At 38.0% G+C, this 25,542-nt stretch overlaps 1 protein-coding gene across 19 annotated transcripts in view; it reads right to left on the bottom strand.

Moving 5' to 3' along the window:
- Positions 1–25,542, bottom strand: part of USP54 (ubiquitin specific peptidase 54) — a 123,907-nt gene that overhangs the window by 24,304 nt on the left and 74,061 nt on the right. For 15 of the 19 annotated variants that reach the window (XR_008664358.1, XM_055325067.1, XM_055325065.1 and 12 more), the window contains 12 exons: positions 16,890–17,024; positions 15,014–15,127; positions 14,795–14,877; positions 14,264–14,369; positions 14,005–14,151; positions 12,229–12,378; positions 10,489–10,657; positions 8,957–9,127; positions 5,049–5,180; positions 4,501–4,881; positions 3,990–4,221; positions 2,163–2,296 (listed from right to left, as the gene is read on the bottom strand). Coding sequence is in view for 18 of the 19 variants with exons in the window: in XM_055325067.1 (XP_055181042.1) it covers positions 2,163–2,296; positions 3,990–4,221; positions 4,501–4,881; positions 5,049–5,180; positions 8,957–9,127; positions 10,489–10,657; positions 12,229–12,378; positions 14,005–14,151; positions 14,264–14,369; positions 14,795–14,877; positions 15,014–15,127; positions 16,890–17,024 (1,954 nt within the window). In the remaining variant the exon portion in view is untranslated. The remainder of the gene's footprint in view (positions 1–2,162; positions 2,297–3,989; positions 4,222–4,500; positions 4,882–5,048; positions 5,181–8,956; positions 9,128–10,488; positions 10,658–12,228; positions 12,379–14,004; positions 14,152–14,263; positions 14,370–14,794; positions 14,878–15,013; positions 15,128–16,889; positions 17,025–25,542) is intronic. The other 4 variants (XM_055325073.1, XM_055325074.1, XM_055325078.1 and 1 more) reach the window with 1 other exon arrangement.

Raw genomic sequence — 25,542 nt, 5'->3', positions numbered from 1 at the left:
TTCATGCTTTGGATAGTGCCTTCCACGCCAGATTCAGGGTGAGATCTGGGATATAAACTATAATAACAATGATGATAATGATGACAATGGTAAAGTATTTATTGAGTGATTTATTACAACAATAACAATGTGAAAACTAACATTTGTTGAGCACTTACTATGTGATGGGCACAGTTTTAAGCACTTTTATCTATATTATTTCATTTAATTCTCATGACAACCTCTGAAGTAGATACTATTATTGCCCATATTTTAGGAATGAAGAAACGGATTCACAAAGAGAATAAATAAATAAATAAACAAACTTGCCCAAGGTGACAAAGATGGTAAGTGGTAGAGCTGAACTAAAGTCAAATAGGTTAAATTCATGATCCATGATCTTAACCATTAGACAGCATTCTTAGTTACATGTTGCCACTAACTCATTGGGAAGCTTCAAGCAAGTCAATTTCTCAGCCTTAACTTCCAACATCTCTTTATTTTTTTATTTTTATTTTTTTAAAATTTATGATAGGCACACAGTGAGAGAGAGAGAGAGAGAGAGGCAGAGACATAGGCAGAGGGAGAAGCAGGCTCCATGCACCGGAAGCCCGACATGGGATTTGATCCTGGGTCTCCAGGATCGCGCCCTGGGCCAAAGGCAGGCACTAAACCGCTGCGCCACCCAGGGATCCCCTCAACATCTCTTTAAAGAGATGTGTCAACTCTCCAGTAAAAAAAGAGTTTGTAGAGGCGCCTGGGTGGCTCACTTGGTTAAGAGTCAGACTCTTGATTTTGGCTCATATCATGACCTCATGTTCAAGAGACTGAGCACCCTGTCAGACTCTGAACTCAGCATGGAGTCTACTTAAGATTCTCTCTCCCTCTCCCCTCCCCATGATCCCCTCTAAAGATAATAAATCTTAAAAGAGTTTGTAGGGATCCCTGGGTGGCGCAGCGGTTTGGCGCCTGCCTTTGGCCCAGGGTGCGATCCTGGAGACCCGGGATCGAATCCCACATCGGGCTCCCGGTGCATGGAGCCTGCTTCTCCCTCTGCCTATGTCTCTGCCTCTCTCTCTCTCTCTCTGTGTGTGTGACTATCATAAATTAAAAAAAAAAAAGTTTGTAAAATATCCAGTAAAAATTCAATTTTATAAATGTTCATAGATGGAACCAAATAGATCTAAAAGGGTGTCTATATTAAGTGAAAAATCAAGTGACAGAATAATATATATAGTATGAATTCATTTTACTTAAAAAAAAACGGTGGTAATAAGCTTATCTATATATTTGTATAGGCATAGAAAAAAATGTAAAAAAATATATACCCTGATGATAATACTGGTTCCTTCAATCTGAAGATGGAAAGGGCAGGTTACTAAATTATTGGACTTATTTTTACTCCTGTAATTTTTTAAAAGAATGATGAAAATTATTAGATAAATTTTTTGCTCTCTGACAGACTAAAATGATAGGATCAAGGGGCCCCTGGGTGGTATACTTGGGTAAGCATCAGACCCTTGGTTTCAGCTCGGGTCATGATCTCAGGGTCGTGAGATCGAGCTCTGAGCTCAGTGTAAAGTCTGCTTAAGCCCCTCTATCCCTCTCCCCCTACCCCTCCTGCTGCCTGCACTCTCTGTAAAAAACAGCAACAACAACAAAAAACAGGGAGCGAGTATGAGGACACAAGGCACACTTATGAAGGGAAAGAAAACAAGGATACTGGACAGGCTAATATAGAGGCAGGAATAAGGATAGGTTTGACTTACTTATTCCTCAGTTTTGCCCATAGCCTTCATGTCCCCTTTTGTCATCTTAATTCACAGAACTAAACAATAAGAAATCCACTCCCATGAGGCTTCCTCTATACCATGGGGAAAAACCCAGAGCTTACTCTTCTTAGTAATGCAGGTGCTACTGACACTGTTCACCCTATTTCTGTTCCTTCTTGTTCCCACAAGGGCTATCCCTAAGTTGGAAAGAATAATCAGGCAAGCCATGATAAAGAGCAAAAGCTAGATAAATCCAAAGACGGAATGGCTCAAATGCCTCCATACTTACATACTGATGGAAAACGTTAAGTACAACTGTCCTCCAACCTCAAATGTGCTCAGGTAAGGCTATTTTCCAAATAGAACTGGCAGTCAAATCCAGTACTCCCAATCCAGTGTCTTTCTGCTTACCTGAGAGGGGGAGATTCTTTGTCCAGCTACTCCTGGATGCTGTGGAGTCTGCCTCCAGGATACTACTGCTGTAAGACTTTGGGATGTGACGCCAGGAAGGTGCCAACCCAGCTGATTTCTTAGTATTTGGATCCCTTCAAAAGATAAACCAGAGTGTAGTGAAAATATTGGAAGGGTGATAACTTATAACATTCCTAGGACTAAAGTCCCTAAAAAATACAATAAAACATCAAACTAATATACAATTAAAGAATCTGTTAAATTACTTCTGAAAGTAGTTCCCCCATCTTATCTCACTTCATTCACATTTTGTGCATCTAGCAGTGTCTGAAACAAAACTTATAATGAATTAATAAATATAAGCTCTCCTATGTATTGCCGTTCTATTTCTTATACCTTTGTAGCCATCTTCTCATATGTAAAACTCAACAGGGTCCTGTGTCCAGAGGATAAGCAATGGGAAAAATATGAGGATGTGATTATCACCCTTGAAGAAGATAAAATCACTCTGTAAAGCAGCAACTCTGTTAAGGAACTTGCCTCTGTGGCAATTCAGTAGAAACAATGTATGAAGATCTGAAATTTATAAAGCAAACTGGGCCCTATGAACAGGGTACAATAAGCACTATTGAACTGTCAGTGTTATCTTAAATTATAAATATCATTGGCTTATAAAACACAGAAACCCTGTGACCCTTAAAAAAATGAATCTAGGGGATCCCTGGTTGGCTCAGCGGTTTAGCGCCTGCCTTTGGCCCAGGGAGCGATCCTGGAGTCCCGGGATCAAGTCCCGCATCGGCTCCCAGCATGGAGCCTGCTTCTCCCTCCTCCTGTGTCTGCCCCCCCCACCTCTCTCAAATAAATAAATAAATAAATAAATCTTAAAAAAAAAAGAATCTATCCTAAATGAAAAAATAAATAACTATTCTGTTTCTGATTATAGAACTATAGGTTTTGATTCACTAATTTTTCCATCACATTATTTACTAAATAATTATTTTACATATAATAAAGTTCTCTCCTTTCTCAAATGTCTTTGCTCCTTCTTCCAGCAGAGGGTGCTGTTGCCATAGAAAGTTGACAGAGCATCCCCTTGCTTATTGTGGCATTATTTTCAACAGCCAAGAAATGGAAGCAACCTAAGTGCCCATTAAGAGATGAACAGATAAAGAAGATGAGGTATATATAAACAATGGAATATTACTAAGCCATAAAAAGGGAATGAAATTTTGCCATTTATGACAACATGGATGGACTCAGAGGTAATTGTTATGCTAAGTGAAATAAGTCACAGAGAAAGACAAATACTATATAGGATTTCACTTTTATGTGGAATCAAAACAAATGAGCAAACAAAAAACAGAAAGAGAATTACAAATACAGAAACAAACTGGTGGTTGCCAGGGGAAAAACGGTTGGGGGAAGGGTGAAATAACTGAGGGAGATTAAGAGGTACAGATTTCCAGTTATAAAATAAATACATCACAGGCATGAAAAGTACAGCACAGAGAATACAATCAATGATATTGTAATAATATTCCATGGTGACAGATGGTAATGGCATTTATTGTGGTGAGCATAGTATAATATACAGATTGTTCAACCACTATATTATACACCTAAAACTAATATAACATGGTATATCAACTTTATTTCCATTTTTTTTTATTTTTTTTATTTCCATTTTTTTAAAAAGTTGATAAAGCAAAATATTTTGCTCACAAAATGGTAATAAAGTCCATTTCTCCACCTATCTGAGTTGAAAAACCTCCTGGTGACTCACATTGCTGCAAGGGACAATGCCGCTATTCAAAGGCCAAACAATACCTGCAGACACTGGAACTCTCAGGCAGGGCTGTATCCAAGCTGACAGGGCTGTTGCTGTTCCTCTCACTGCTCTCATAGCCAGATTCCATTCGCTGTATTAGGCGAGGGTGCTGTTCTAAAAGGTGAGAGCCTGGCCGTGCTGGGCCCCAGGGCTTGCACTGGGGGCTTGGTCCACTAGCTTTAATGTTGTAAGTAGGTGGCTTGTTTAGTTCATCTGGTGTAAATTCTTTAGCTATCCCGATCAAAGGACAAGTAGGGAAAAAGGAGGTGGATTTAGCATCTGCCTCAAATTAAGACAACCAACCCTTCCCTCCAGCTAGCTACTCATTCACTACTCACTCATTCCTATCTCCAAAAGGTTCTCATTCACTACTCACTCATTCCTATCTCCAAAAGGTTCAACATCAGCATAAAAATGGACCTTGCTGAGTCTACCAGAAAAATCCAGGTTTTTTAAATACATGAGTCAACTTTATTCAAAAGCCCAATTCTTCCCTAATTATCTCCTCACCTGAATCTTCAGAAAAGGGGCTAAGCTGGGTATAGCCACAGTGCTTCCTTTTGTCCTTACTAAAGATACTGTCAATATTCAGAGACTCTCGTTTGGGTCTCCACGTTGGACGATACTTGCTAGAAGAACTGGATTTTGACTCACTGCTGGTACTCTCTACTTCCCAATCACGAGAGTGTAAAGACAGGTTCCTAGGAGGCTTTTTGTCGGTCTGGTCTCCTCCCTTCCCTACACAGGGAGATCCTAGGTTGGTCTGAGAAGCCAGGGATGGTCTGCTGTGAATCATATTGCTGACTGTCTCTTTGAAATCCCTTAGTCTATTGGTGCTGCTGGATGGTTTAGAGGCATTCCTAGGAGCCTGCTTCTCTTTCAGTGTTTCTCCTAAAAACACAAAGAATTAAACAAATATAAATGCTTAAAATGGATACCCAGACCCCAAAGTGTGAAAGCAAGGACAGCACTTTGATCAGGAAGGAAAAGTCAGTCTGTAGTATGACACAAGTTCACCAGAGTGAATGAAGAAAGACAAACAGTGCAGAGTGGCTTGCCTTCACTGTGGTACCCTGAGGTCTGTGGCTCATCACCTCTCCTCCTAATGCGGCCAGAGCTCCTCTTGCGTTCTATCAGTGACCCTTTCTTGGATGTGAGTTTCTGATTACATTCACTATCAGTCAGGTGTCCTGAAAGAACAAAGAATGGGGGTAAGCTAGTATCTGGGACTGACCTCCATAATCTTAAGAATCTAATCTCCCTTTGGGATTCATAGCAATGCCACAAATTTAGTATACCCATGAATCAGAAGCTATAGGGGCCAAGGTCATCTGATTTAAGTATAACAGGAAGCTCTCAATAGATAAATGTAGAGAAGCTCAAGTATTTCATGGAGGCTTCCAAATTTACAATGTCTCCTGAACAATTACCAGGTCTGATCCTGTTTATAATCTTTCCAGGTGACCCAGAAGGACACATTACTTGGTAATTTTTTAAAGTTGACAGTTTTAAAGATTGCATAAAAATGTCATGTATCAACATATTTTCACTCTCGTATATAAAAGACAGAGCTTTCCTTTTGTTTAGCAACACATACCAAGTAAAGCCTAATTTTTATTACATCTGGTATTATCCCAGGTGCCCCAGCTTTTGCTCTGATTGTGGGCGCCTTTAATTTTCATTTCTAAACCGTCCTTAAATGTGAATCATTTTTTAAAAGATTAATTTATTGATTTATTGATTTGACAGAGAGAAAGCAAGAGAACACAAGCAGGGGGACTGGCACAGGGAGAGGAAGCAGACTCCCTGCTGAGCAGGGACCCTGACTCGGACCTGGGATCATACATAACCTGAGCTGAAGGCAGATGCTTAACAAAATGAGCCACCCAGGCACCCTAAATGTGAATCATTTAAAAGGACACTTGAACTTTGAATAATCCTCAGTCCCGTCCCCAAAGAGTGCTGTACTGAACTTGGCTTCACCCAATCGCTGGGAAGCCCAGGAGATATAGGCTCTTTTATATAACTTGTTCTGCGCTTCATGCCCCCATGATGGAAATGTATGATAAAATGTATGATTTGTACATTTCAAATCATATCAATCATATCATATCAAATCATATCAAATGTATGATTTGATAAAAGCAAAGGTCAGATTCTAAAGAATATAATCATCTAAACTGCTGGAAGCCAATGGTGAATTAAACAACTGAATTAAATCAGAAAACAAGTTTAGAGAAAACCCTTTAGGTTCTCAAAGGTACCAAGAGCTAATTTGTTTTCATATTTTAGTATACGAAAATTTTTGTACATATTCAGGTATCAGCAGTATAGTGAGATGGCTACCTATTTTCAATAAATTACCAATGTAATATTTTATTGCTTTTATCTGGTCCTTTGTTACCTCGGGTCCAAAAGAAATATTTAAGAAAGGAGGAAGTCACTTGGAGCAACTAAATCTGCAAATGTACCAATGGGAGCATGCTCCCTGGCCCCCAGCCATTCACAAACTATTAACATAAACCTGACTCTCCTAGAAAATAGGCCTTGTTTATCCTGTTATTTGGCTTCTTTTTTATTCAGTTTCATAAATACAGTCTTAAAAAATATCATACTTTGCAGTAGACATCTATGCAACAGTCATCAAAATAAATCAAACATGAATCTGACCAAACCTCTAGATCCAACTGCCAATTTACAAGAAACACAGAATAGAGAAATATGCTACTATAATACTATCAGCAAACTTTAGAAGGTGGGGAATCTATAGGACAAAAACTACCTAGTTGTTCAACAATCAGCTTCAAGGAAAAAATAGAGGAGAAACCTATAGTTTAAAAGAAATATAAAAGACTTATCAATCCGTCCCAATGCGTAGACCTCACTTGAATTTGGAATCAAGCACACAAAACCATTAAAAAAATTATGACACTTATATTTGTGTATTTCAATACTTATTGGTTATGCATGGTTTTTAGGAATTATTAATATTTTTAAGCGTGATAATGATGTTTATTTTTTTAAAGATTTATTTATTTATTCATGATATATATATATATAGAGAGAGAGAGGCAGAGACACAGGAGGAGGGAGAGAAGCAGGCTCCAGGCCGGGAGCCCAACGCAGAACTCGATCCCGGGACTCCAGGATTGCGCCCTGGGCCAAAGGCAGGTGCCAAACCGCTGAGCCACCAGAGATCCCCTAATAATGATGTTTAAAAGTGATTTCCTAAAATAAAATAAAATAAAATAAAATAAAAATTAAATTAAATTAAAATAAAAGTGATTTCCTGCTTTAGAGGTACATACAAAAAATACTTATGGAATAGGTGAAATAATAACTGGAATTCGATTCAAAATAATCCAGGAGTCGGGTAAGTAGGTAGAAGTACAGATAAAACTAGACTGGCCATAAGTTATAATTACTGATACTAGGCAAGGAATCCATGGAGGGGCAGTATTTACTATTCTGTATACTTTCAAAAATGTTTAAAATTCCCTTTTTTATTTTTAATATAAAAATACTAATTCAAAGGAATACATGGACCCGGATGTTTATAGCAGCATCCTGTATAATAGCCAAATTATGGAAACAGCATAACTGACGAATGGATAAAGAAGATATGGTATATCGTGTGTGTGTGTGTGTGTGTGTGTATGATTGTGTGTATATATAATACACATGTACATACATGTATATATGATGTGTATATATACACACATTTATGATATGTGATATATGATTGTGATTATGATATATATATACACACACACAATCATATATACATATACATACAAACATACACACGCCATATCTTCTTTACCTGCTGGGTATTATGGAATATTACTAAGTCAAAAAAAAATAAATCTGGTCCTTTGCAATGACATGGATGGTACTAAAAAATATTATGCCAAATGAAATAAATCAGTCAGAGAAAGACAAACACCATATGGTTTCACTCATATGAGGAATTTAAAAAACAAAACAAATGAGCAAAGGGGGAAAAAAGAGAGACAAACCAAGAAACAGTCTTAACTGAAGAGAGCAAACTGATGGTTACCAGAGAGGAGGTGGGTGGGGGGGTGGTGGATGTGGGAAATAGTGATCCCTTTAATGTGGATTAAGGAGTGCACTTGTGATGGGCACAGGGTGTTGTATGACAAGCGCTGAATCACTATACTATACACCTGAAGCTCATATTATACTGTACATTAACAGCTGGAATTTAAATAGAAACTTAAAAAAAAAAAAAGCCAAGCAAAGAGTATGAACCACCAATCTGAAGCCATGAGCTCACTAATTCCCAAGTCTCTAAGAGTATGGGCACTGTTATATGCATTAAGTGATAAACTTTTCATCAGAGCAGTGAATCACTCACTGTTCTTCCTTTTATATCCTGTATTAGTTTCTTCCACTGACAACACATTCTTCTACAGACTAACAGAACAGTTTGAGAATGTCCTCTGCGTGGAACTCACAATAACAAACAGGCTAGTTTTCTTTCGTTTGCTTTTCTGTCCTTCAGGAAGCCCAGCAAAATGATGAGCAAGTGTCCCATACCCATAAATATGCCACTTGTCTCAAAGCCTTCTGCTTGAGATAAAGTCTAGCATGAAAACATGATGAGGTGCAAGACGACAAAGGCTTACTGAAATACTATGAGAAGGATAGGAATGAAGAATATAGCAGGAAAAAAAAAGCAGATTTTGGAATAAATAATCACATCAATAATCATATCACAATCATCCTTATTCACATGCTGGTGTTGAGAGGAATATGTGCAATGGAATATCATCATTCATTCAGAGTTGTGTTGTTTCTTTTCATGCCACCCAATTACCCAGGTTCTGGGCCTTTCTGCCTTTGCATGGCAAACATTTCTGACTTGCCCCAGCTTCTTTTTCTTGGGAGAATCTCTATGCAAGAACTGAATCAGGCAAGCAGAGTCCACTACATAACTCCCTACCTGTGTCCCGACTGCTCTGAGACGTGGAATCATTCTCCACATTATAGATGACTGTCCCCTGAGAATCAGAAGAGAAGTGACTGACCACAGACTCGTGGTGGGAGTGTTTGTAGGGATAGCTCTCCGTTGAAGAATCGGTTCGAGTGTCACTTGAGATGGAGGGCTCCCTCCCTGAGGGAAGGAGGAGACACATATGCAAAAGTAAGGAAAGAGAAAAGGACAGTGACAGAGAGAAGGCAAAGAGAGTTGGATGGCAACAAAGGTCCATAAGGCAAGAACTTCCTAGATGGAAGGGTGAGAAGGATATACCAGAGCCATTCTTCCCAACACCCAACTTCAGATAAACCCAGACATACAAACAATTCCTCCCACTCCTGCCCCTACCTTGCTGAAGCCCTCACTTTGCCTGCCACTGTGAAAAAACTGTGGGGCTTTTAGAAAACCTATGGGGAAAAGTGGAAGAAAGGAAAAAGTTGTGAAAAGTAAGATCTATTTAGATGGAGAGTCCCAGGCCGACCTGGCATACATAACCAGTTGCTTCCCATCCCATAATTTTTGTCCTATACTGCCAGAAATGCCACTTTAAAAAATGTAATTGACATTGTAAGCATTCTTTATCTGAGAAATTATGGGGCTATTATTTATACTTTAGAGTAGATTAGTTCAATCAGATTAATTTCCTCTGAATGACTTGCTGAGATAAGCACAACAGTGGAAATGGGTGTTTGATTGAAGGGAGAAAAAGTAGAGCAGGTCTGGGTAGGTACAAAGCTGGGAAGAACACCAGGTATCAAGCAGGAGGAAGGTACAAAAGGGAAGGAAAAAAATTCCAAGGACAAGCGTCTTCTCTTTCAAAATTATACTCCAGGACAGTCCTAGATCTAGAAGAGGAAAAGAATATTTCTTTTCCTCCTTTTCAGAAATCAAGCCAAAATCATTAGGGTTATATTTCTAATATATCATAAGCCTCTATGGGCTAGCCTGTGACATTAGCCATGAAGCTACAAATTATTTCTACAGGAAAACATGATTTACATTACAAACAATCAAATTAGAAGTGAAAAATTGCTTCACAGGCTGAGGAATATTACTACTCCACTTGGCATTTTAAAACAAAAAACTCTTATCCCAAAATGACTAGTTTTGTAGTTTTTTCTACAAAAAGAATTATTTTTCATGGTCTTAACGATTCAATGAAGTCACTGTTAAATTGAATCAGTCATCTTTAGTAATATTAGAAGGTTAAACATTGAGTCTCTCTCAAAAACTTCTTATTTCAGTCTAAATCAACCTAATTGCCTTCTCACTTTTGAATCAGGGCCAGGTGACTTAGGCAACACATTCTTGAAGGCTGACAGAAGCAAAGCCTGGCATACCTTGGGCTTCAGCACGAGTTGGCACTTCTATCTCTAATGGATCCTCTTTCTACAAGATAGATTATGTGCTAGGCTCATGATTAAGTATGAGTCCTAACTGTCCAGTGATCACATTGGAAGGAAGAAGGAAGAGGTAAAGAGGTAAAGATTGCTCACCTGAATCTTCACTATCATAGCACGTCCTGCTGTAAGACTGGAACTCAACTTGGGGAGGCAGGTCCTGGGTGGACACGGGGGTACCCTGGGGGTCTGCATAAAGCAGTAGCAAAGGCTGATAATGCCCCTTGATGCATTTGGTCACCACATCCTTCCACTTGGGCCCAATCTGAACCAGAAACAATCAGAAAAACATGACAGTTATATTTCATATCCACATTAAAACATATCTTTCTACTCTGTTTTTCTAAAGAAATACAAAAGATAAAAAGACAAGAATTGAGTAAAAAGATCACAAAAGAGACCTTAGACCTAAATTTCATGAAAATTTTGTTAGATCTTTTTTTGTTGTTGTTAAATCCTTTCAGAAAGCAATAAAACCCTGTAAGACAGGAATGATGAATAAAATTACTTTTATTCCTGTGAAACATCAATTCAGTTGTGAAATATAAATAAAAGTTCTCAAAGGTGAATATGCTGTGAGGGGACTTCAGCTGCCTTGGTGATCAATTTCTTTTCACAGATTAAAGCCCTTGCTTGAAACTTGCAATTCTATCATTCTATAAATTATATAATTTTCTCCTAAATATTAAAATCACTTTTATGAAGCTAAAGAGCAAGCAGAAACTCTCACAGACTGCCTTAGAATAAGCGACAATCCATTTCAGAGTTCACACATGGCAGGACATAAAATGTGAAACTGCTTAGAATAGACAGCTGAGCCTAGGCCATAGCTTTGAGCTGGATTCACCACTGCCAAAGAATGGAAAAGAGCGACAGAAGAGCCGTGAAAAGAACAATCCACTTAAATCTCTAAACTCACCTCTTAAACTTGAACCAATCACATTCTGAGATGACGTGCTCTTGAAAGTCGAACAACCAGTATAGTGCTTATTTCATAACAGATGTTCAGCAAATTTATAACTAAGTTATTATTTTAACTAATACAGGTATCCTTTTTACTTACAAATCTTATTTAATATAAGTATTATGTTTTAAATAAAAACACTAAAGCTCAAGGGATTCATACAAATTGCCCAAAACTACAACAGCTAAAAAGAGATGGACAATCAAGAAATTGTCAGACTTTACTATTTGTATAAGACACTGCTTAATGTCCACAGACTGGTGTAAACTACAATCAGGTGTCTCCTAGCTGCTAACCATATCTCAAGAAGCTTCCTAAACTCACCCAGATCACCTTAACTACTTCAGTCACAGATTTAGATAGTAACAAGTTTCCAGCTTTAAATACCATCATAGCCCCATTTTTTCCCCTATACTATCCCCAAAACATGTTAAGGTATTTTAGGGAGGTAACAATCAGAGAATAATTTGTAGCTGCTCTGGGACAAAGTATTTCTCACTGATAACTCCGAGTCTGAAATTCTGAACTTCATGCTAACCTTCTAACCTAATTTGAAGCATCAGTACTGTCCTCGCTCAAATCAACCAATTAAGACATTTTAAAAAAATCACTTTGCCAACTATAAACACAGAACTGTGCTGACTGCATGGTGAGAAGACTCACAGAAAATAATAAAATACATTGATCTTATCTTTAAGGAACTTGTCATCTACTGGAGAAGGTAAGACTGGTACTCTCATAATTTCAATAGGTAGATTAGTAAATAGACATCAAAATTATGAAAATAAACACTGAAAACAAGAAGACAAGTAATTATCCTTAGTTTTTTGTTGCAGTCTCCAAACCTTCAAGAAGGGCTTGAATATTCCTACCTCCTTGACGTGAGCATCATCAAAATACATCCATTTGCGGATCTTTGTTTGGAAAAAGAATGTAGAATAATGTTTGCCATAGTAACAGATCATTCCTACTAAGTACAGTTCAGACTGCTTGGCCCGGTCATCTGTCACTCTGAAAAACAGCTGTGAGGAAAGAAGAGAATAGAAAAAAGTCACTCAACCCTCTTACATCATCTCTCAGTAGATTCCATCATTTCTTATTAAGGTATTGACTTCCTTCTCCAATATTCAGTCTAAAATTTTTTCTAGTCCATATTAATCATCAGAAATTATCCTAAAAAGACAAAACGTAGGGAAAAGCAAGACAGACAGTAGCTGGTAAACTGGTAAGGTAGTGATGTTTCTTCATACTTTCAATAATATTTTATTGCTGGTGCTTATAGAGGAGCCAAGAAAGTTGAAAATACAAAACAAAACAAAAACAAAACACCCAAGTTTCAAAAGTTATTTATCAACTGGTATCACAAATATAAATTTCCTGTGGAGACCCTAACTAAGGGGTAAAAATGCTCTTAGGAGGGGCAATACCACCAGGCTGGTTATCAGCATTTCAATTCGTAGACATCTAGCACTGCCTTAAGTTCTTTTTTTTTTTTTTTTTTTTTAGATTTTATTTATTTATTCATGAGAGACAGAGAGAGAGAGAGAGAGAGGCAGAGACACAGGCAGAAAGAGAAGCAGGCTCCATGCAGGGAGCCCGATGTGGGACTCGATCCTGGATCCCCAGGATCAGGCCCTGGGCTGAAGGCAGCACTAAACCGCTGAGCCATCCGGGCTGCCCAAGATCTACGAGACATACAAAAAAATTTGATGAAAAGGATGTTTGCCCTGAGAAACTTATGTGAATGAGAAAATCATTATAAAAATAAAACAAAGGGAACCATAAAGAAGACGTAGACTATAGAAATTTAGAAAAAGGAGATTTACTTATGCATAACTTATTCATGTCAGAGATTCCTTGGGAAGGAAACCTAAAATAAGATCCCAGACAGTTCATTTATTCTCAGTCATGGCTTAGTGACATTAAAGAATGACAAGGGATCTCCTTAGTCACAAGACTGGAAAAGAAAGAAACCAGTAGAAAAGAAACCACAGAATTTCTGGCTCTTCTCTTGAACTGAAGGAAAACACTGGCTGTACCTATACTAGAGCATGGAGCTAATAAGGTTAAGGATCCCAGACTTGAAGTCTTTCCCCCTATTCCCCTGAATAGATCCACAGAAAACCACTAAACCACTATATTCTCTTTCAAGCTACTTCATTACCTTCTCAACAGACAATGGTTCCTCACAGTAAATTTTGTATTGTGAAACTCAGGTCACTAACCTTTACCCCTTTACCTCCCATCACAGCTCTAGTTAGGATTGCTCACTACTTTGACCTTATTACACCTATAGTTGAATACACCTCCTCACTCTACACTGGTATAAACAAACCATGAGTAGGGTACACAAGAACTCTATAAATTGCTTGACTTTTATTAGTAGCCATGCTCTGCCCATTCTGTCTTTCAAGGCCAATGTCATCCCATTTTTTTCTAAAAGCCTATGCCACCTACCCAAAGGAGGTATGTGAGCAGGTACTTTCATGCACATGTATGTGTACACATATAACAAGTATTTGTCCAAAACTCTATAATATTTGTCATCTAGGACATACCTTTGTGTTTAGTGTTCACTGCCCTTAAGCAGTAATACTAAGACATAAGAACTCTTAAGTCAGATAGATATATAGGTAACTAATACTCACATCACCCAGCTTAAGGCAGGTACCCAGGCTGTGAATGACATCCTCTGCCAAGTCTGAGTGGTCAGAGTCCCATACCAGCCCAATTGTGATAATCTGTGGTGCATTCATCAACACACGGCGAATCCGAATCCTTTCTCCACAGTTGCTCTGAAATACATATATAAAACTAGTTTGAAATGTTTCCCACTGGCTCTGCCTAAATTCCACTAATCCCAGGGATCCCCTCCCCACCCTGAGCCCTACCTCTGACTTAACTCACCGGACAGTTCCGCAGATCCCCCATGGTGCTGGCATTTTGCAGCAGCTCACCAAACATGCTTGGTGAGGGTTTTTCTCGTCTTTCCAGCATACAAATAGCCTGATTGCTTCAAGATGGGGAATGGAAGGGAATGATGGCAGGAGTTATGCAGAGTTATAACTAAATCAAATAGATTATTTATGCAAACTCCTAACTCACAAGTTTGATTTTCTTCCACTGCCCACTATACCAAAACCCCTTGTCCTGGCCAGCTTTAGTGTCCCAAACACAATGAGCACTTCTGCCTGTTCCAAAATCTAAAGCTCAAAGAATTCATTTCACCTCCCACCTAGCAAGGACCAGAACTGAACCTAAGAAAAGGAGATGGTTGGGAAAGGAGGAAAAAACAAAGGTTATTTTAAAGTTATTGTTCTGAGTTCCTACAATATAGCATAGTCTTAGCAATAAAAATATAAGCTATTTGGATGCAATCAGTTAAAACTCAATCACTTAAGGAGTACCCAAGGGTAGAGAGAACACTTTAAGACTCACCAAAGGGAAGTAGTGGAGATGTAATGCACCATCTGGATGAAAGGCAGTGGATCAGAAGTGGCACCACAGCTAGTACACACACACTGGGCCCAGAGTAAAAAAGCAAAATGAAGCAGCCACAATCATTAATTGTTTTGGCACCCATCTAATACCCTACATCCCAGCATTTGTTTCTTCTTGAAGAATAAAAGAAGTAATGAAGATAGAGATAAGGTTCACCTGTTCAAACAATGTCATTGCAAATTTCTGGTGGGAGATGCAGTGCTGGGCAGTACATATATCCTCTTTGGTTTCATCAGCAATGTGGAAGTGAATTCTCATCAGGAGGTTTTCCTAACAGGGAAAGAACAAAAGCAATATATCAATGATACTTAATAGAAAAAAATACACATATTGGTAGGCAGTTTACTCAGAGAAACAGTAATACTCTTGGAAGGTAAGAATACCTCTGATTTTTTAAAAAAGTGTTTAATTTGAAATAATTACAAATTCACAGGAAGTTTCAAAAAAAATTGTGTAGGAGGTTCACATACCCTTTACCCAGTTTCCTCCAATGGAACATCTTACATAAATATAATACAATAACCAAACCAGAAAATGGACATCAATACAATCTACAGAGTTTAGATTTCACCAGTTTTATACTTACTTATGTGTATAACTCTATGCAATTTTATCACATGTATAGAGTTATGTAACAACTATCCCAATCAAGATAGAAAACTGTTCCATTACATTAGAAGATTCCCTCACATTATTCTTTTATAGCCTTACCCACTCAATTCCAACTCTAATACCTAACAACTACTATTTTGTTCTCCTATCTCTATGATTTTGTTACTTCAAGAATGTTATATAAATAGGAGCATATGGTAGATATATAACCTTTTGATATTGTGGTATTTTTACTCAACATAATTCCCTTTAGATCCGTTCAAGTTGAGGTGTAAATCAGTAATTCTTATTACTGCATAGTATTCCATGGTATGGAAGTACTAAGGTTTATTTCATCATTTACCATTAAAGGCATGTGGGTTGTTTCCAATTTGGAGCTACTACAAATAAAGATTCTATGAACATTCATGTACAGGTTTCTTTGGTTTTTTAAAGATTTTATTTATTTATTCAGAGAGACACAGAGACAGGCAGAGATAGGCAGAGGGAAAAGCAGGCTTCCTGCGGGGAAGCCTGATGCGAGACTTGATTCCAGGACCCCAGGATTACGACCTGAGCCAAAGGCAGATGCTCAACCACTGAGCCACCCAGGTACCCCTACAGGTTTTTGTACAAACATAAGTTTTCATTTCTCTGGGATACATGTCCAGTAACGCAACTTCTGAACCATATGATAATCTGCAAGTTTAGTTTATTGAGAAACTGCCAAACCGTTTTCCAGAGTGGCTATACTATTTTACATTCCCACCAGCAATACATAAGTGATCCAACTGCTCAGCAGTAGCTCTGATTTTGGTGACATTTTACCATGTAATAGAATATATATCACTCTCAGATTTTTTTTGTTAATGGATGCACAGAGTCTTTTGAAGGTTGATGGATAGAACCCAGAGTTCAGAAGAGTCTTCTACTAAAAGTCACTGGGAGCAATGTAGCTACCTAGACAGCAAATTACATTTGTGTTAGAGACTCAGTTATTCTCTGTTTAATTATCATTAGTAATGCAGGAGTTCACAAAATGCAGTGGTCCCCAGACTAGCAGCATCAGTATTAGCATCACCTGGAAACTTGTTAGAGCTAGATATTGTTGGGCCCTAATTCAGACCTACTGAATCAGAAACTCAAGGGAGTGGTACACATCAATTTGTACTTTAATGAGCCCTGTCTCATTTGAAGGCGAGAGCCACCGTTTTATGCAATGGCAAGCACAAAACTAAGCCCGAAGGAAAAAGAATGAATCCATTATGCAATTCCTACTTCATTAGCAGAGACACCCTAGAGCTCTGAAAAACTAGGGAAATTCCTAGTTCTAATTGTAGATACCAGGGTTGAGTAAATACTACATTAAAGTACCCAGTCCTTGATGGAGACAATCAACAGTCTCACCCTATATCAAAGAGGGGCAGAGGCCAATACTTACAAAGCACTCCGCAGCATCATCCATAATTCCCAGCTGGAAACGCTGTTCATCCTGGAAAGTCTTTGCCAGAGCACTGCGGAGAGTGTCAGACGGAAGCACTTTTTCACTACTACACTGAAACTGGTTAAAGATTCCCTGTAGGGAAGAGGTTAGACAAGGAAAAAAGACACAGTGTTGTTATTAAGCTTCTACACATCCCAATCTGTCAAACTAGCATCTCCATGCTTTTGACAATGGAACCAAATGTACTTCCCATGAGTTGATATGCTTTCAGTTAGTAATAAAGTAAAAAATCAAGAGTCAGAATAAAAGGCATGGATGATCTGTGCCAATAAGAATTCTTGCTCTTCCATCTGTGATACCACCAAGAACACATTAGGAGAAAACACTGTCATGAGTTAATACAATATAGTGCTACCTCATTTCCTCTGATACAGATAGATGTAGAAGATACACAGTAAGTGAGGACAAATTATATATAAATAGTTTGGTAAATTATTCTCTAGGAGCTCATCCTATGAAACTTGACCCCCTTCTCTTAACCTAGAATTACTCAAAGGAAAAGAATACTATAATAAACACCTACTTGTCTAATACCCAGAAATAAACATTCCATCATGTTTATTTCTAATCTACAGATGAAGTCTCATTTAAGACCATCCATTCGCTAAAAGGCACTCAGTACCATGAATTTGTTACACTCTTCTGTTTTTTTTTGTTTTTTGTTTTTTTTATTTATGATAGTCACACACACAGAGAGAGAGAGAGAGAGGCAGAGACATAGGCAGAGGGAGAAGCAGGCTCCATGCACCGGGAGCCCGACGTGGGATTCGATCCCGGGTCTCCAGGATCACGCCCTGGGCCAAAGGCAGGCGCCAAACCACTGCGCCACCCAGGGATCCCCCACTCTTCTGTTTTTTAATACTTCTGTATACTTATTGTATTTGTGTATATGTGTGTATATACATATATATCCTTAATTAATACATAGTACACTGTTATGTATATTTTTTGTTTGTACAAAGTATTATACTTTTACATTTTAAAATTCAACATTATTTTTGAGATCTATCCATAATTTACACACATACACAGTTCATCCCTTTTCCCTGCTGTGTTGTATTTTATCAGGTGCCTATACCATATCCATTTATCTATTTCCTAATTGACAGACATTTTGACAGTCTCCAACTCTTTGCCACTATAAAAAGACTATGGCAACTTTAACTTTCACCAGTAGATGAATATAAATAAATTTCCCCATATCCTTGTCAACAATTAATAAATACACTCAGACTGGTTGAGTCTTTTCTAACTATATTTAGTTTTTCTGAGTCGTTTGTGAATAAGACTTGTGGCAAATATCTTCTTCAAGTCTTCTAGTGTCTTTTATGGAGAGCATAAATTTGGTGTTATTAAATGTATCTACCTTCTCCTGATCTTTACCTGATCTGAAACAATGATGAATATGATGTCCAGAGGATGGAAACAAAGAGTAGCAACAAGTGGCACCTGCTTGATGAGCCCTTCTCAAATGGTTTTGGATCTTCCCCACAAAAACTAGAATGTGATCCTTTGACATGACATGGCCCAAATCCTCACTAAACCACTCAGATAAACAATAAATTCAATTATTAGTTACATATCAACCACCAAAGAATGTCACTCACTTGAAATTCTTGCTAATAATTTCTCCATTTAAAAAAAAAAATCTCCACGGTAATTTATCAGACTTACTAATGAGACCAGAAATCAGACCATTTTATAAAACCTACCTATCAAATAAATAAATAAATAAATAAATAAATAAATAAATAAATAAATAAAGCCTGATCTAAGAATAGGAGGAGGCCCCACCAACCTAGAATGGTCAATTTTTGGTCCTCATCTTACTAAAACTGTCAGCAGCTCAGTCACTTACTCTCTTCAGATTTTTATCCAAATATTAACCTCTCTATATGTACTGCTTGATCACTCTATTTAAAGTTGCAAGCTCCACCCCCTTTGCCACCACACTTCCACCCTTGCCTGTTTTATTTCTCTCTGTGGCACTTATTATCATCTGTAATACCGTGTATTTTACTTATTTACTGTCTGACTATACTCTCTAGAGTTTAAGTGTGAGGTATGGGCAGCCCAGGTGGCTCAGCAGTTTAGTGCCTGCCTTCAGCCCAGGGCGTGATCCTGGAGACCTGGGATTGGGTCCTGCATCAGGGTCCCTGCATGGAGCCTGTTTCTCCCTCTACCTATGTCTCTTCCCCTCTCTCTCTCTCATTCTCTCTCTATGTCTCTTGTGAATAAATGAATAAAATCTTTAAAAAAATTTTTTTGGGGGGATCCCTGGGTGGCGCAACGGTTTGGCGCCTGCCTTTGGCCCAGGGCGCGATTCTGGAGACCCAGGATCGAATCCCACGTCGGGCTGCCGGTGCATGGAGCCTGCTTCTCCCTCTGCCTGTGTCTCTGCCTCTCTCTCTCTCTCTGTGTGACTATCATAAATAAATAAATAAATAAATAAATAAATAAATAAATAAATAAATATAAATAAATAAATAAATAAATAAATAAATAAATAAATAAATAAATAAATAAATAAATAAAATTAAAAAAATTTTTTTTCATCCTTGGGATGCCTGGGTGGCTCAGCAGTTGGGCATCTGCCTTTGGCTCAGGTTGTGGTCCTGGGGTCCCGGGATTGAGTCCTGCATTGGGCTCCATGTAGGGAGCCTGCTTCTCCCTCTGACTGTGTGTCTCTCTCTCTCTGTGTCTCTCATGAATAGATAAATAGAATCTTTAAAAAAAAAGAAAAGAAAAGAAAAAGAGAAAGAAAAAAAACTTTCATCCTTTAATCCTCTGCTTGTTACTCCCAGCACCTAGAAGGGTACTGGCATATAAAGGGCAGTTGATAACTAGTTCTGGATGCATGAATGAATAAATGAATGATGTGATATGGGTAGATCTTACTAATATATTATTAAGTCTCCTATTTTTTTAAAGTAGGCTCCATGCCCAGTAGACAGCTCAATGTGGGTCCTGAACCCACGACCCAGAGATTAAGACCTGAGCTGAGATTAAGTTAGACTCTTAACCAACTGAGTCACTCAGGTACCCCAAGCTCCCTCTCTTTTTACAACAGATAAAGAATCACCCAGAAAAGTTGAAAACTTTTCTTAAGGTAATATAACTGGTTAAAGCAAAATGGAATTAAACTTCATTCTGCTAATTTCAAGTTGGAACTGTTCTTTCCTCACTCTATTTTCTTACTAGCCCTGTTCCTCCTCATACACACTGAACATCTATCCCAAAAGCAGCTCAAGAACAATTTGCTATGTAAGCAGCTATTATTTCCCCACAAATGAATCCATATGATGTGGATTTACTTATTTTTCACAAATATATTTTAATATATTTTAAGATCAGATAAAGGCAAGGCAGGATTTTCCATAATTTACTATTGGAAACAGAAGAATGTCTATCAATGACCCTTAAACTAGACCAAAAGGTCTAGGTCCACAGTTAAACATTCTCAGAGGACAATTGGCTATCTATACCCAGTGACCTATAGGATTTTGAAACGGAGGAACACAGAAACAAATGAAAAGGTGGGAAAAGCAGCAGTGATTGTTTCTAAAAGTAATAGTGGTTTGACCACTGGCAACACTATGTGACCACTATCACATCCCAACTTGCTGTTCTTCTCAACTGTTCCTGCTGAGTTATTCCTGCTAACAAAGGCTCTATCTCTAGAGCAAGGGATGGATAAGGTTTGGTCCTCTGTCCAGAGTCCAAAACTGGTTCCAAAAACAAACCAAAGGGAAATTAGTTCCAGTACAGTTTTGTACAAATGTGGTATTTGCAGCAGCCCCTTTAGTCTTTCTCAACTGAGTTCCTTCAAGAATTAAGCCTTAACACTCTAAGGCATCAACAACTCCTAATGAACTAACTTCTCTCCCATGCATAGCAGTAATTATGTTATTATCCAGAGAGAATTAAAATAGTCACTTAAGTCACTTCTTGTGTTCTGTGGTTCAGATGACCCTATCTGAGAAAGGACAAAGCTCCACTGAGAGATGGTACAGAGTAGGAGTTAAGAACATGGACTCTGGAACCAGACTATCTGGGTTCAAAATCCCAGTCCCGTCATTTACCATATCTATGACCTTAGAAAAGTTAGTTAAGTTCTCCAGACTTCAGTTTCCTCTTTTAAAAGAGGATTTGAAATAGTATTTGCCTCCTAGGATTATTTACAGATTCAATAAATTATCTCTAGCTCTACCTGCACCTTAGACTAATGCCTGGCTGTATAAGTGCTATCTAAGTATTAGGCTGCCATTGTTGTTGTTGTTGTTGTTGTCATGATATTTTAGGTTACTAAGGAGATCTGCCACTGACCTTGGGTCAGAAATGTGTCTACTTTGAGCTACCTCCCCAGTGTCTGAAATCTGAGTAGGAAGGACCAAACTTTCTGTTGCTCTTACTTAAGAGGGGCAGATTTCCCATGACTAGGTAAAAGGTTTTAGCACAGAAAGGGAAAGACCTAAAGTCAGAGCTCTGCTTACATGCACAGTGGATATGCAATAACAGATCTGACTCTTGTGTTCAATGTCATGAATGTCTCCAAACTATACTCTTTTCTCATCACTTAATTACAGGCAACTTTCTCCATACAAAATGAGTATCTGAATGTACTCAGAATGCCTGCATCTATTTTATTGTAACTATTATTATCAGTCTTGCTCTGCTATTGTTAGGAAAAAGCAAGTGTGTCAGGGATGAAGCAGCCTAAGCTCTCCCAGCATGCATCTGTGGAGCTGCAGCTCTGGAAGAAGCTGTAGCACAAAGACCCTCTGTCAGGGCAGCACACTAACCCCTGTGTGTCCCTCTCACATGAGCACAAGGGCTGGAATGGGCCTCCTCCTGTTCCCTTTTTCACCCTCCTCCCACCTTTCCCAGAGGGAGATCCTGTTCACACCAAAGAAAGCCAAGAACATTTAGTTCAGTAATAAGAACAGGTGGTAGCACCAATAAGGAACAAAAACTGGTATTCTTCCAGTAGCTGAGTTCTGTGGCAGAGAGTGAGTAAGGGCAGTAAAAACCAAAACCCAGGAATCATTTTTCCCTATGGGGTCCCTGATGGTTTCATTTCACTAAACAGAGAAAACCCACCTTTCAGGTTTCTTTCTGCTCTTCTTCACAAAGTGAAACCAAAAGGTCTTCCTTTTCATTCTCAGGAAAAGGCAAATTACTTTTTGTCTGTTAACTATTTTCTTGGATACAGTGCAAAAGCAGTAAGACTAAACTGACTCAAAGCAGGTGTTTCCCCACCCATTTATCTTGGATCATGTAGCAAACAATTCTACCCACATGAGCACATAATTATTTGGATTAGTAAAAACCATGTAAATAAGATAAAAGTGCCATAAAGACAGAAAGTCTTTGTGCTTTGGCATCTACAAATGCAGCTGTTGCTTAAGTTCCCTGCCCCGCCCCCAAAACACTTTTGTCTTTAGGCAGGGAACAGCTGTTTATTTCTCAGGATTCCCTAGCCTTACATCTGAAAGAAGTCATGAGTAGAGAAGATGGGGGTCGAGGAGAAGGGCCATCATTAAATTTGATGCTTTATGGACCCTAGGTTTTTAGAAAGTTAGCAGTCCAACTCATCCCTGAAGGATGTTAAATAAGAACTTCTGCAAAAGCATGACACAACTTTATGCACTGCTACTAACTCAGCTCTTAGAGTTTCTCTTCTTGATCTTCCCAAATCTCTCCTCATTTTGGCTCTCATAATCACTCCTTTTCTTCACACCTCCTGGAAATCAGACTTAAATAAATTGCAAACCTGAATGTTTACAAATCAAGCCTGTTTGTAAACACAATCCTCTGAAAAAAAGATTAAAAAAAGCTACTACTCCTTGAAGACTACTGGAAAAGAGAACTTTCACTAGTTTTATGTGTTCAAAAGAATCTCAAACACTCTCTTTCAAGAGGAGAAAGAACATGTAAACGTTTACCATTTGGCACCCAAAACAACAATATTGTATTTTTAACATTTTATTGCAGAAAATCTCAAACATACTAAAGTAGACAAACTAGCACAACAAATTCCCATGTACCTATCATCTGTCTTCAACAATCATCAGCCTGTGGCCAATCTCATTTCATACATACAACCCACCCACTTACCCCATTCCCAGATTATTTTGAAGCAAATGCCAGACATTATTCATCTGTAAACGTTTAGGATATGCCTCTGAAAAGTAAGAACTCTTTTTAAAACATAACCATAATATAATTACCACACTTAGAAAAAGGTAATAATAATTCCTTAATATCATCAAATATCCAGTTTAACAGAAACTCTTGCTCCAACATTGGAGAAGGTTGAGAACAGCTGGCTGGTTTCTTCATTGGGATTCTTTGAACTTATGCCCAAAAATATACCTATCTTTTCTGGACTTCATGATTAGAAAATTATCCGTATATCCTATATCAGTCTCTTTAAATAAATTCAATTATCAATACCATCTCTTCCCAAGAGTTGAGGGCTTTATTTGCACTTTTTGAGTTCATGATGGAATAATACTTTGTGGACTTGAAGTATGAAGTTAAAGACCATTATAAGCTACTTATCACACTCATCCTGCTACCAATGCAAAAGAGACAGACACCCACATACATACAAAGACAGAGACACAGAAAGAAATACCAAGACTTCAAGACACTAGACAGAGAGCCATAGAACAGAGACAGGTCAAATTCACCAGAGGATGGTATTGCTTTTAGTGGGAAATCATAAACTAATGGTGAGATTTTACAAAAGATAATAGTCAGTTTGCTAATCTTTGCCAAGATAAAAAAATGCAGGACCTTAGAGATTACCAACAGTATTTAAGTCAAGTTTTGAGAATCAACCCCATAACCACTTACCCCACAGGGGAAATGAAAAGGGAAATGTCCCTTCTGGACATGCACAAAGATTTTGAGATTGTATAAGTTTCAGGTTCTGCCATAAACTCTGGAAAGGAAAGAATCATGATGATCTACTAGGTTTTTCCTTGCAGTCATTCCCCTCTATTTGAATATCATGTAAGATTCTAAACTCCAAATCTTAAAAAGGATAAAGACTCAACTTCATACTATCCAAGTTATGTCAATGGTTAAATTAGTTAAGAATATTTAGGTATAACCTAATAGGACTTTAGGAAAGGTTAGCCAAAAGACCACACAAATATGTTCATATTCCATAGCTAAGAAAAAAAAAAGTAATTCAACTCAAGTAGATTTGCATTAGACATAGGGATATACCTTCTTCACACAAGAGCTGTTTATTACTAGCTAAAATTTCCAGGGAATATGTTAGAAATATAATTTCCTGGTATAAATAGTCCAGCATATTGGATTTATACTCTTCTTTGATATAGACATGACTATAGGACAATGCAGAACCTTCTATTCCAATAATCCACTAAAAAAAGGACTAGACCGATAATGAACAATGAGTAATTTCCTATATCACTTTACTCCTGGTGCTTATGCTTCAATACCCAATAGAGGAAAAACTACATGGTACACACTTAAAATATATTTAGGTATTTATTCTCTGAACTCTCAAATTTCCCCCAATTAACAGGTGGGCTATCAGTAGAACATAGACTTTCCTGCCCCTTTTGAACAATCTTACTGCTCTACAGATACATTTATATTATACAACACCTTACACACAAAAACCTATTTCCTCCCCACCTACCCCCACCATCACCACCATTCCGACTTTGATGCCTTGTACCAGCATTCTTAAAAGAAAAACCACTAATTGAGAAGATTTGTTGAATTTAATCAATCAATGAAGCATTCTTCTTTGCCTATAACAAAAAACACTCTGTCCTACATCTTGGCACACTGCAAAGCCTCTAGTACAATCCCTGGAAGGAGAACAAAATCTTTGTGGCATACTAAGTACAGAAGACGGATTTCCTCCCCTGGACAGAGATAAATAAATAAGCCAACACCAAAGTAAAATCATACCCTGGGGGCTAGGGGCAAAAGGACAGATTCAATATGAATAATAAATAAGAGGCTATAGGCATGACAACAGTTCAGGTCAGAAAATATCTTTTAGTAACACTAGATGGGAATAAATTTGGAGATTTGGAAGGGACAGGGTAATTAGCACATAAATCTATTTGTTAAATCAGAGCTGAAAGACATTGTGGTTCAAAGTAAGAAGAAAGACACAAATTCTTTTTAATGAAAGCCATCAATTAATAATTTGCATGCAAGATTTCAAGGCTGAAATTACTTTAGGAACTTAGTATCAAGTAACAGAAAAAAAAAAAACACCAGGATATTTTACAAGACCAAAAGAAATGGATTGTCCTAAATATTGTGTGTAAACCACCAAAAAAGCAATTATAAGCTCTGGATACAGCATATACTACGGTACCTAGTAGAGGTCACAAGGCACAAAAATATTGCCATTCAGAGAGCAGAAGAAAAAGCAAAATTATTATATAAAAGGTGTTTGCATAAGACCAGTAGTAAAGGCATTTTAAGGATTGGTGCAAGGTAAAGTAAAAAGTGGAGAAAAAGCAGGGATACATATCTTCTAGCCAGACTCAGAAGGGAAAATCCTTCATCTAAAACATTACATTAGGGC

Source organism: Nyctereutes procyonoides, unplaced genomic scaffold (genome assembly GCF_905146905.1).
Source record: "Nyctereutes procyonoides isolate TBG_1078 unplaced genomic scaffold, NYPRO_anot_genome, whole genome shotgun sequence".
Classification (NCBI taxonomy): domain Eukaryota; kingdom Metazoa; phylum Chordata; class Mammalia; order Carnivora; family Canidae; genus Nyctereutes; species Nyctereutes procyonoides.
The sequence above is the reverse complement of the archived record's forward strand: the minus strand, read 5'-3'. Positions and strand labels throughout refer to the sequence as shown.